This window comes from Prunus mume, linkage group LG6, assembly GCF_029339155.1.
Source record: "Prunus mume cultivar Tortuosa linkage group LG6, ASM2933915v1, whole genome shotgun sequence".
Taxonomy (NCBI): domain Eukaryota; kingdom Viridiplantae; phylum Streptophyta; class Magnoliopsida; order Rosales; family Rosaceae; genus Prunus; species Prunus mume.
The window spans coordinates 13,273,093-13,286,410 of record NC_142703.1 but is presented as its reverse complement, the minus strand read 5'-3'; the positions used below and the strand labels follow the sequence as shown (position 1 = coordinate 13,286,410).

Sequence of the window (13,318 nt, the reverse complement as noted above, 5' to 3'; positions counted from 1 at the left end):
GGCAAAATCTTAGTTGGTAACAACGTTGACCCATGCCTCCCTCTCCAACAATCAAGTACATATGGCACAGGGACGTCACTTCATATTCCTCTACTATAGGCTATAGCATAGCTAGTTCAGGGATCCGCGAACGTCATCTTGATTTCAAGGTTGGGCGATGGCTCGGTTCTTGGGTGGGTTACATGCCATCTTATTTTATTATTTTTAAAATCATTGTGTTGTTGTTTTAAAATTAATGTTTTGATTTTTTGGGTGGGCTGTTGTTGCTTTTAAATTAATGATATCATATTTGAAAATACTTTCCTTTTTTAAAATTCTATCAAAAAATATTTTTCTCTTCTAAAATAATTTTTAAATAAGGCCTAAGATAGTATTTTAATTAAATTATTCAATATATTTAAAGAATATTCTAAAAATTAATAAAATATTAAGGGGGTTATGATTTGGCCCTCCACTACTCGATGACGGTAAAAATATAGCCCAATACTATTTCTTAAAAAACTATAAATGGTGGGCTAAATTTTATAGGTGGATTATGTTTAGGTTATTTGCAGGTGGTGAGGTCTATATTTAGCCATCTAGTAAATAATTTTATAAAATATAATATCATGCTACATTTTAATTGTCTCTAGCAGCGAAGGGCTCATATTTGTCCTAATATGTCAACACCTGAAAAAAAACAAAAAAAAAATTTATTTATTTTAGGAGGGAAGCACACCTCAGTTATCCCGTAGGTTCCCTATTTTAAGCCATAATTCTACCGTACTTTCCGCTTTTGATTGTAAACCTAAAACGAGTCCGAGTCGGACTCGGACTGAACTCATGTCTCTCTCACGTTCGAATCTTTTTGTTTTTGTTTTTCGGTCTAACATAACTCAACCGAATCCTCTTCCTCAGTCAAGCATCTCAGGCTCTCTCTCTCTCTCTCTCTCTCTCTCTCTCTCTCTCTCTCTCGCCGCGATGCCTCACTTTCAGTCCCTCGCCTAACCCTTCCGAACCAAGTCAGCCGATCTTCTCAATCCCCTCCCTCACACTCTAATTGATCAGTGTCTCAGTCTCAGAGATTTGGTAAGCCTGTTCAACAATTTTTAAATTAATTTTTATCTTTCTTCACATAATTTGTTTTAAAATTTATATATGGATTTAACTAGGCCTCGAATTGCTAACGGGTGGTGTGCTTGCTGCTTTCGTGGTGATTATGGATCAATCTGACTCAGTCCCAATGGTGGTGAGTTCTGATAACTTGGGTATTTGTTAGCATTTAGTCTCTTAAAATTGCTAATTGGTTTGAAATCCTTTTGATTTCCCAGATATTAAACCGGTATAAAGTTGGCACCTTTATTTTTTAATTACCCAGATTTCTAAATGGTTTAAAATTTACATCCTTTTTATTTCTCCATATCTAACTTGTAGAAAATTTTCATCCTTTGTTCTTTCTCTTGTATATAGGTGCGTTCTGGTTGGTTTTATTGTAGTTATGATTGTTTTATTTTGATTATTCTATATGTAAGTTAAATTTAATAATGTGATGAAACCATGAAGTTAAAGAGGGATGATTAACCAGTAAAATTCCTGTCTTTGCTTTTTTTTCATTTTTTTTTTAATATAAATTTTTTAATTTGTTTGTTTTTCTGGGCTGATTCTTCTATTAGAATTATGAGCGCAACTTGGGAAAGCGACGCAGGCGTAGTGAAGGAGAGTACTTGGGAAAGAATGAAGGGGAAAAGGGAGTATGCAACTCGGTGGTGAGTTCTGACTGATAACTTGATACTCTTATTAACTTTCTGTTTCATGCTCACTGAATTGTCGAAAGTGAATACGCTGGCTATGCTTGCTGAATCTTTAATGTGTTGGAAATCAGTGAACTTAGATGACCCACAAATTGCACATTCTGTATATCTTTGATATCCAATTGGTTTGAAGGTTGCATCCTTTTGATTTCCAAGATGTTAAACCGGTATAAAGTTGGCATCTTTTTTATTTGTTTACCCAGATTTCTAAATGGTTTAAAAGTTACATCCTTTTTATTTCTCCGTATCTAACTTGTAGAAAATTTCCATACTTTGTTCTTTCACTTGTATATAGGTGCGTGTTGGTTGGTTTTATTGTTGTTTTCGTTGTTTTCTTTTGATTATTCTTTATGTAAGTTAAATTTAACAATGTGATGAAACCATGAAATTAAAGAGAGATGATTAACCAGTAAATGTCTTTACTCTTTTCCAGTTTTTTGTTTTTTTAATTTTTAAATTGTTTGTTTTTCTGGTCTGATTCTTCCATTAGAAGTGCGAGCGCAACTTGGGAAAGCGACGCAGATGTAGTGAAGGAAAGAACTTGGAAAAGAATGAGGGGGAAAAGGGTGTATACAACTTAGTGGTGAGCTCTGATAACTTGGGATATCTGTTAGCATTAGTCTCGTAAAATTGCTGATGTTTGTTGTCAATGATTTTTTCTGTTGTTTCATGATCTCTCTTATAGATTTTGTCTTTATTTCTGCTGTGTCATGCTTTAATACTCTCTCACACTCTAATTAATTTTCTGTTTCCTTCTTGCTGAATTGTGAATATCCTGGATATGCTTGGTGAATGTTTAAGGTGTTGGAAATTAGTGAACTTAGATGAGTTATTGAAGGTTTGATATGCTGGCAATTAGTGAACGTAGATGAGTTATTGAAGGTTTGATATGCTGGAAATTAGGGAACTTAGATGAGTTATTGAAGGTTTGATATGCTGGAAATTAGGATTGGTTGATGAAATGTTGATGTTTTGAAAATTTTAAATTGATAGAATGCTTAGTACTTGTAAGCAGGTTGGGTTTGACTGGACATTTTATGTTTTGAAAGTCAGTAGCAGGTCTGTAAAAATGGATTTGGGTTCGGCCCGAACCTGCAAAATCAAACCGACCACCAATGGTTTTGTTTGGTTTGGTTACCCCTGAGATGTTAGTCAAAACTGAACCAAACCAATCTGTTGTAATGTAATCGGTTGAGCTGTTGTTTTGGGGAAAAACCGTACTAATCCAATCCTTGCACATTCTCTACATCTGGAATATCTAATTGGTTTGAAAGTTGGATCCTTTTCATTTCCCATTATTAAACTTGTATAAATTGGAACCCTTGTAATTTTTTTTTCCAGTTACGCTGGTATCTAAATGGTTTAAAAGTAGCGTCCTTTTTTATTTCTCCATATCTAACTTGTAGAAAATTTTAATGCGTTGTTCTTTCTCTTGTATATAGGTGTGTTTTGGTCGGTATTATTGTTATTATTATTGTTTTGTTTATTATTCTTTATGTAAATTGAATATAACAATGTGATTGAATCATGAAATTAGAAGTTCGAGTGCAACTTGGGAAAGCGACGCAGATGTTGTGAAGGAAAGAATGAGGGAAAAAAAGGTGTGTACAACTTGTTGGACAGAATTAGTGCGATGCCAGATGAAATTCTTGTCAGTATATTGTCTCTCTTGCCACTAAAGGAAGCCGCAGCTACTAGTATCCTTTCTAAACGTTGGCAGTATGTGTGGATGTCCACTATGGTTCTCAACTTTGATGCTAACTTTGATGTTGGTAGCAATATCTGCCGCTTCGTAGCCCTCAAACGAAAATTAAGAGACCTGGAAAGTGGTAGATATGTCAATTGGGTGAATCGTGTGGTGGAACGACATAGAGGCCCAAACATCGAGGAATTCAGTGTTTGCTTTCAACTAAATGATCGGTTTACAAGTTCCATTGACAAATGGGTTCAGTTTGCAATTGAAAAGGGAGTTACAACACTCGTGTTGAAGTTTTTTTCACAATTGGACAGTGCTTCATTAAATTTCTATGCGTTTCCCCACAAACTATTAGGTCTCGAAAAGAAGTGCTTGTATTCTTACATTCCAAGTCTACACCCCTGTGGATACAAAGTTGGATTTCAGTCCCTCAAAGTTCTTCATTTCCAATGGGTTGATGTTACTGATGAAGTTCTTGAATACTTCTTGTCCAACTGTGCAGTTCTTGAACGGGTAACTGTGTACGGAACAAAAAGTTTGGTTAATTTAAGAGTTGTTCGTCCATCGGCTGCATTGAAGCATTTAGCTATAGGAGCTTGTCTTGGCCTTCAAGGCATAGAGATTTGTGAGGCAAACCTTGTTTCATTTAAATATGACGGAAGTGTGACAAACCTGCTTCTCACTAATGTACCATTGCTTGTAGAGGTGTCCATTTCCTACATTTCCAACCCCCGTGCATTCATAGAGCTTTTCTCTAGCCAACTTTCATGCTGCCTTTCGCAACTGGAGATTCTCATGCTGACAATCACTAGAGTGGTTAGTATATGTAATTATGATGTGTTGGTTTTCTTTTCTTCTTTTATGGATTATGTAGCTCATTGTTCCTTGTTTGGTTTTCAGGATTATAATCCGAAACATGTGTTTCCTATGCTGGCAAATCTCAAGCATTTGGAATTAATAGTTCGTGCGGATTACCGTCTGGCTCTTCATCATTTAACTTCTTTTCTAAAAGCATCTCCTTTCTTGCAAAGACTTGTGTTGAAGGTATATGCGTGTACTCAGTAGATTACATGGTAAAACTATATGTAAGTCTTTGTATGGGCACTTTTGGTGATTTTGTTCATCTTCTTTTGGTTCCATTAGCAATTCTGAAGAATGAAAAGTACAACAAAAACAAACAAGGTTAAATTATGCTGTGTGATGAAACATGCTAATAGACTTCATTCCTTCTGGTTCTTGTTTTGTCTTAACACTTTTTTTCTGTTCTTGGCGCAGTTGGATTTCATTGTATCCCTGGAGGACATAGAAAAAATAAAGAAAGCTGCGAAATGCCCCCATCATTACCTCAAGGTAGTAGAAATAGTCGGGTATCGTGCGCGTGCATCTGCTGTTGATCATATCTTGTTCTTAATAAAGAGTGCTACTGCATTAGAGAAAATTGTTATTGATCCTCTCCGACGTTGGGCGTATCCCTGTGAACCGGGTAGTGAAGAACTCTCTGATGAGGCAGAGGCAAGAGAGCACGCTGTGCAACTCATTAAAACAAAATTGCCTTCAACTGTTGAATTTGTATGCCTGTAGTTAGTACAGTGCTTAAATTATATCGAGATCGTGCAAGGCTTAAATTATATCGAGATTGTGCGAGGCTTAAACCATAGTCGATTTTTGTTTTGTTCCCCGAAGTTTTTTTACTGTTCATTCTATAATTAGATTGTTGCATTTCGATTATTTTGCACTGCATGGAATTGCATTTCGATCTGAAAATTGTGTGCATTTGATTTGAATCGTGATCTCTTTTGGTCGATTTCAAATTGCCTATTATTCATCAACTTAACTGTTCTGGATTTAGCAAAACCGCTATTAAAAATGTCTTATTTGTTTTTCATATAACATACTTGAGCTGCTACAAAGGGAAACAAGATGAAAACACTATTTTTATTAAAATAACTGTAGTAGTACAGTCGGCAGGTATTAGATTAAACACTTAAACAATAGAATAGAGAAGAATATAAGAGATCCTTTAAGCACTCTACTAAGTACAGTGCCTTGTTCCGTTAATTTAGATGTTACGGACATTTATGATGTATAAATTTGATATACATTGTTGGCTCATTATATGCTAGATTAAGTTTTTGAGGCGTAAGTGTTGTCTAAGTTTTATTCTCGTTCCGTACTTTCTTCGTTGGTTTGCATATAGAACGGGGTTATATATGTATGTTTTGTTTCTCTCTCCCTATCAGTCCGATTAGGTCTTCTTTGCGTGAGGAGATAACGTAAACTTGATATACATTGTTGCTTCATTCTTTGTCAAGGTGCATTTGAAGCTTGGTGGTTGTCTTGACCCTGTTGACTTCGAATATTATCACAGCTAAAACACAATTGGGCTAACTTCCTAACAAAGTCAAATGGCTGCTACCGTTTAATTTAATATCAAAACTTTCAGTTCCAAACCAGACGTCAATAACCCACATTGCCAATTACTATATAAAGCTCCATGACAATGGAATGTTCATTGGTAAGCAGAGGATTAATTAAAGCTTAATCAAACACACAGACACACACAGAGCAAGCAGAGTTATGAAAAATGGGTCTGATCAAGAGAGTACTATTTCGGCATGGCAGGACTCGGATTAATCAAAAGAGCAATGTGATCACAAGCAATGCATTAACGGAGGCCATTGCAAAAGTAAATGGGGTTGTGAGAATGAAGATTTGGTTAGAAGGCAAGATTTAAAGCAAGTTCTTGAGCTCATGAATTGCGGAATTAACAACCAAGCATCAGTTGTTAGGCCATCATCTTTGTGTGTGGAGCAGGGGCTAAGTGTTTTGAGAAAGAAGCATCTTCTAAGAGCCAGTTTGGCGGCCAAGCACAGCAGCCAGAGTTCATGGTGCCCTGCACTGCAAAGAATCCGTGAAGAAATTTAATTAAGCTTGATTATGTTCGACTAAATATGTTAACATCTCACTTTGATCACTGTAATTTTTTTTAGCTTGCTTAGCTTTCATGTCACACCCAAATGAGAATTGTAAAGAGAGGATTTCTATTCACATATGTGGAATTAACAAACTTTTGCGAACCCATTCCCTCCAATTTATGAATGTGAAGTCAAATGTCTACAAGTAATAACAGATACAATTTTGTTCTTAGATGCCTTGATTTCTACCTAACAACTTCTCGAAGCCCTAGTATTCCCCCAGTTGATCTAAAAGAATTTGTTCAAAATGCATCTCCGTAAACATCCAGACATATGAAAGGTATGCAAGGAACATCCTGTGAAAAATCATGCTATCCCCAACAATTTGATACCCACCTTTATAATTGATGGGTGCACTTCTAAGGTTGAATTTTTTATATATAAAAAATATGGAATTAAAACAAATTTTGGGAGAATCTCGACAAACAAAACCTCTATGTTTAGATGCATAGTCTATTTGTCAAAATTAAGCTTCATTCTTCCTTTTTTAGAGAGAAATTTCATTGTAACCGATGAATATCCTTTTTTGTGTAAAATCCGTTCTAGTCACTAAATTATAGGGAGGGTGATCTCTCTCACATACACACAACTATGATGCCTTGGAAATTTGAACATGAGACCTCTGGTCTGCAAATCAGCGCTTTCTGGTGCTCTTTACAGGTTGCTGCAATGCATTTTCTCTCCTCATTGTTGGAGGCTGTGTCACATAGGTTGGTCTTAACCACTATCATAAGCTCCTTGACTCCACAGATGTTTCTTCCGTTGTATATCCTCAGTGGAACTGATGGAGTTTGGGATGCCCTTAAATGCAAATAGTACTTATTGCTTGGATTATGGTAGCACTACTCCTACTAGGTGTAGCTTGGGTGACTTGCTCACCACCATTTTTTGTTGGTTACTGGTTTCTCTTTGGTGGCTGTCAACTTGCTATGGTGGCGCGGCTTGTGGCTGTAGGATTGTGCAGCACATACCTGTTAACGGTGTTAGGGTTTCCTAATTGTGTTTTGTGGGCTTTTGCCTTGTGTGGGCTTTTTGCCGTTATGTAGGCACTCAGCATGTGGCTTTATACACTTTGTTAGTTTTATTTGTAGTGGGCTCTATGTCTGTTTATATTACATTTTGTGTGAACTCAATTATATGAGTTCATTTTGATGTAATATGGTTTTGCCCTTCTATTTAATGAAACTCGATTAGGAAAGCTCAAACTGTTTCTGTTAATCATATAATTAATTGAAGCAAATGGTGACCTTTAATGGATATCCATGTATGTGGCCAAGAAAGCCTTCGGTTCTTGAATGTTGAAACGCTTTTTCTTATGATCTTTGAATTACTTCCCCAAATCGACTGTAAGAATTTCTTATGAACTTGAGAGATGAAATTGTCCTTAGCTTAATATTATCTCTAAGGCAGGTGATCATTTTTACTGGATAACAAAAGTTAAAAACCTATTCTTGTAATGAGGTTGCATTTGTGCTGATGATTTTGTTGGACAGCATACTGTAACATATTGCAAGAAATACAATTCATGTAATCTGGGTACACTTCACATTGCTGAATTTCCAGTGGGATCATTTACATATAATAGGAAATTCAGCAATGTGAAGTGTACCCAGATTTACATGAATTGTATTTCTTGCAATATGATACCGTATGCAGTCCAACAAAATCATCAGCACGTGTGCAACCTAATTACAAGAATAGGTTTTTAACTTTTGTTATCCAGTAAAAATGATCACCTGCATTGGAGATCATAAGAAATTCTTGCAGTCGATTTGGGGAAGTAATTCAAAGCTTAATCAAACACTTGGAGAGCTGGTGACAAAATGGGCTAATTTAGTGGTCATGTGCAAGGCATGTGATCACTTTTAATTATGATTATAATATATATGGATATGTCCTTACTAAAACACACCACTTGTAACAATGGTCAAAGTTCATGGACCATCGGCATAAATTTTTTCAAAATTAAAAGACTATTTTTCTTAAGGAAGCTAAGATTGGGCCATTAATTTTTTCTTTAATTACCAGAAAAAATAAGGGAGTTTCACTAAAATACCCAAAATGGAGGTTGAAATTATAAAAAAACTCAAGCACTATTTAAACATATAAACACACCCAAAACCCATCATTACACACACTCAAAACTCATTTATAAACACACCCAAAAAGTTGACTTTGGGGTTGATTTTGGGTGTGTTTCTATGTTTAAATAGTGCTTGGGTTTTTTTATAAATACATGTATAGGATTGGGTTTATTTATAAATTTGTAAAAAAATAAGACCCTGGTTTGTTCTTTTGACCTCTTTACCCTTTTCACTATGTTGTGGAGGTATTGTGATGGGTTGAGAAAGTATCTTGGTTTCTTCATTATATGAGGTTGGGTTGAAAACTTGGCATGGATGCTAATCATTTTTGTTTTTCAAGTAACTGAAAACAATCGAATACAAACCACGGCACGATCATGTGGATAATCCATGTGGGAATTTGGAAATAACATATATAAAAAAATAAAAATAAAAAACATGCCTCTGCATCATATATGACGACATCACCTTTGGCATCCATATATCATAAGTTTCTTTTTATAGTTACATGAATTTAATATTAGTGTGCTTGTTTAAGCAAATAGTAGGAGAAGAGAATGAGAAAAAGCGTTTCAACATTCAAGAACTGAAGGCTTTCTCGGCCACATACATGGATATCCATTAAAAGGTCACCATTATGCTTCAATTAATTATATGATTAGCAGAAACAGTTTGAGCTTTTTTCATTAATTAAATGGGAATTTGAATGTGACAAGATGAATGTGTTCTGTAGCATAAGATAAATGTGTCAGCATGGGATCTTCTGTTTTCAGCTCCATGGAACCAGGTCATTTGGATTTGTCTGCTCATATCCAGTTGATATTTCCAATGTTTCTTGTTTGATTCGAGCAACTGAAAGACTGAATGAGCAGAAATTTGGGTTTTTTGCCTTTTTTTCCTAGATTGATTCTGAGCATTTCTTTCTTGTTTATAAAGTCAAGTTTGGGGAACAGGTTTGTCTCATTGCACCATAACAAGCTCTATCTATCTATGCCTTGCTTCTCATTCCCAAACTCTAAAATGACTTGCATCTATTCTTGTTTGTGGCCTTTTGCACTGGTGTCCATGTTGTTAGTTGCTATGTGCAGTTTCTCAGGCATGAACATGAGCCATCATCATATTGATAGTCATATGTTGCTTCTTGTTTCAGGTTTTGGGAGAGAATGTTTGTTGCTAAATTGGATGCTGCTTTCTTTGCTTTGCAGATTGCTATGATCCTTTGGACCCAAATGGAAACTTTACGATTATTTTCGACACTTATGATTGGACAGATGACGGCTATTTGGTTAGCATGCTGTGATTCTGCTCAAACCTTGATGTTGTTTGGTTCAATTATATCACCAGGATCAGATTTTAAAAAACTAATAGAAATTTTTTTGAAGCTGCACTTTTAACATCCACAACTTTATGACTGCCAAATATTCTGAGGCAATTGGAATCCTGTTAAGCTCATACTTTCATCATATCAGTGTACATTTGTGTAAACCGTATCTCCAAAACACCAATTTTCTTAGTACAAAGCCTTTATAAACTCTGTTTTTTTTATTACAGAACACAATTTTTTGGGACTTCTGAAAAACTTGCACATTCAACATCCCATTGAAGATTTCATCATTTTAATCTTCTTAGTTAGACTTTGTTTGCACACTCCTGCCTGTCCAACGACATTTATAGTTGTTCTGCACAAGGCTGAATGTGTGAACAAACTTTGGAGTGTCACTTGTATGTTTTTTATTATGAAGTCTTGAAATATTTGTGAGCAAGCCTATACACAATATGCAATTACTAACAGAAACTTTTGCAGGCAAAAGTAACCATCCAAAATTTATTTCAGTATCGTCACGTGGACAAGCCTGGTTGGCAGATTGGGTGGATATGGCAGCAGAATGAAGTCATTTGGTCAATGAATGGTGCCTTTGCCACAGAACAAGGAAACTGCTCAAACTACAAGACTGATATACCACACTCCTGCAAGAAAGATCCTGAAATACTTGATCTCATGCCTGATGCTTCCTCAGATAACAAATCCGAAGACTGCTGCCGCAGTGGTGTTCTTGATGCCCTGGCTATCAATCCCTCCAAGTCTTTCTCTTCCTTTGGAATTAAAGTTGGCAACTTGGGAGGAGCTCCTTTTTCAGGACATCCACCTCTGAATCTTACTCTGAATGCACCAGGTCCTGGTTACACTTGTGGGCCACTTAAGAGTGTTGATCCCACAGTTTCTTTAGATTTTGGGGGTAGAAGACATCGCCAAGTTTTCAGTAAGCACTTTAACCAATACATATATACGGAAATGTTCTCTTGTCATACCGTTTGGTAACGTAAAACCATTTTTTCAGACCACAAGCAACAAAAGTAAGTTAACAAAACATTACCCTACGTATGCATACGTATAAAATTGAGATTTTCTCCTAGCAGTTTGTGAATCATAACCGTTGATTATATACAGTTATGTATGAATGTGGTTCAGATTCACAGTTCTGACATACAGTTAACGTATGCTACTTCGGGATTCTTTTTCTTACTTTGTTGGATGATAGGAAAACCTTTGATCAATTACTTGTTTGCAGGAACATGGAAAGCAATATGCACTTATTCCAGTTTTTTAGCTAGTGAGACTCCAGTCTGTTGCGTTTCACTCTCTTCATTTTACAATCCTGAGATCACATCATGCCCCAAGTGTAGCTGTGGATGCAGAGAAGTAACAGACAAAAACTTCGGTACATGTCTAAGGTGAGGCTGATTTTTTTTTTTTTTTGCTGCATCCATAACAGTGAGAGCTGCTACTTATGCAAGTTAATTTGAACCCAGCTGATCCTCTCTTTCTTTCTCTGTCTCTTCCTCTTTGTGATAACAGGCCAGCTTACCCCTTCACAGCAATGTCACTAACAGGGGATTATTCAGGAGCTAAATTTATGGGTGCTCTAGACCCGGTGAAATGCACAGATCATATGTGCCCTATTCGAGTTCATTGGCATGTCAAGACCAGCTATGTGGATCACTGGAGAATTAAACTTACAATTACTAACTACAACTATCAGAGGAACTTCTCAAACTGGAATGTACTGGTCCAGCACCCTGGTCTCTCCATGAATCCAATAACATATAGTTTCAACAGCACATTGCTTCAAACTGGCTTTAGAGGTACTTTCTCTATTTCATGTCTGTTGTTCAATAACGTGGGAAGTACATAGAAGAAATGTTGAACATAATCAACTTGGTTGTGTAGATTGATCTTTAGTAGAAAGGATAATGTAACTTTAACTGTTACAATCCAATGAAGTGACCCAATAAACCCTTACAACTCTTTTCAACTCTCTCAAATGGTGCAAGGCCTATCCGAACCTATAAATCTCGTGTGAGAAAGTTGGGAAAAGAGTTGGGTCCGAAACTAGACTGTCTGGCGACATAAGCTTGTGAATTTGTAAGTCCCATTAGGTTAATTGTATATGTGATCGTGATTCACAGTCTGACAACATAAACACACATGTCCGGGTAGTCTAGCAACACAAGTCTGAAATGGAACAATACCCTTTATTCTATTACCACTGTGATTAAATAAGTTCTAGTTTCTCAAACATTGGAAACTGTTGCAGACGCAGTTGTCCTCTTCTGGGGTATAGCCTTTGTTAATGAATAGCTGATTGCTACTGATGAGGATGGAGTGGGTTCAGTGTCAACAGAGATACTTTTGGAAAAAGACTCAGAATCATTCACATTCAAAAATGGATGGGCTTTTCCAAGAAGGGTATATTTCAATGGAGAAAACTGTGAGATGCCCTTACCAGACACTTTCCCAATGTTACCAAATGGTACCTCCAAAACACAACCACCAACACATTGGCTCTTCCTTCTTCTCATCTTTTTTATTTCCCAAACCCTACTTTTACATGCCCTTTGAATTTGAAATCTGATTAACTCACCCCACAAGCTTGCTTTGAGTGTTTTCCCCACAATTTTTAAGCCATTTTATTCTCCCTGTGGTCTTGAACTTGATGGTTCTTATTGAGTACAAATTCTTAACTTTCTAAATACATTGTTTGCACAGTATATACATGAATTATAATGTATTTGCAAAATTTTATTTTGTTTTTGTTTTTTGGGCAGATGTACAATAATTATGTAACTGTTTGATGCGAATTGGTGTTGATAATCACAATGTTGATCATACATATTTGTCATAATCTGTTGAAAGTCTTCATTAAGATGATATTGATTTGATAAACTTGATCTTTATTTTACTCCATATGATCTAATTAGTGTCCACCTCAACTAGTCTTTTTCCTTTATTATCAAAAACCCGTATCGTATCAAATTTGCCTTTGTGTGTAAATTATCATAATATCTTTTGACAAAAAATTTAACAATGCCAAATTTATGTCAACAATTGAGGCATCACTTCGGGGATTTCTCATACAAAAATTTCGTGACACCGACACTTGTTGAAAATCATTTGCCACTCAAACCGTCGGCAATTTAGATTGCCACTCAAACTATATATGATATTATAGTTGACTTGTAAATCCAATGTTCAACATTGTAAAGTACTATTTGATTCCATCATGAAACATGGCTTGTTGTCTTAATTTGTTTGATCAACAAACCAAGTAGACAATAATAATTATTATTACTTTGTTTATTTTAACAACAAAAAAAACCCCACAAAGAAATATCCCTGAAAAGTTGAAACCGTGCTGATTAGAACACGTGGACCAATGCCCTCTAATCATAGATCAGCGTCACCAATCAACGGTCAGCGATCCAATTCGATGC

At 36.0% G+C, this 13,318-nt stretch overlaps 2 protein-coding genes across 7 annotated transcripts; both read left to right on the top strand.

Moving 5' to 3' along the window:
- The first annotated feature begins 770 nt into the window (after positions 1-770).
- On the top strand, positions 771-5,214 carry LOC103334977 (putative FBD-associated F-box protein At5g56700). 6 transcript variants are annotated; one of them, XM_089054235.1, is made up of 7 exons: positions 771-1,068; positions 1,152-1,228; positions 1,653-1,745; positions 2,281-2,373; positions 3,328-4,302; positions 4,387-4,530; positions 4,762-5,214. In XM_089054235.1, exons 2-7 carry the CDS (start codon positions 1,199-1,201, stop codon positions 5,065-5,067), a joined length of 1,641 nt encoding a protein of 546 aa, XP_088910361.1. In that variant the 5' UTR covers positions 771-1,068; positions 1,152-1,198; the 3' UTR covers positions 5,068-5,214. The 6 variants fall into 6 exon arrangements, with proteins under 6 accessions (XP_088910361.1, XP_088910366.1, XP_088910362.1 ...); XM_089054240.1 differs by having other exon boundaries at positions 772-1,068; positions 4,387-4,571; positions 4,762-4,806; XM_089054236.1 differs by having other exon boundaries at positions 775-1,068; positions 3,331-4,302.
- Positions 5,215-10,448: 5,234 nt separating this feature from the next.
- Positions 10,449-13,239, top strand: LOC103335009 (COBRA-like protein 1). Its single transcript, XM_089055066.1, has 4 exons — positions 10,449-10,806; positions 11,116-11,278; positions 11,403-11,689; positions 12,142-13,239. The coding sequence occupies exons 1-4, from the start codon at positions 10,449-10,451 to the stop codon at positions 12,183-12,185; spliced, it is 852 nt and encodes a 283-aa protein (XP_088911192.1). The 3' UTR covers positions 12,186-13,239.
- The last annotated feature ends 79 nt before the right edge of the window (positions 13,240-13,318 follow it).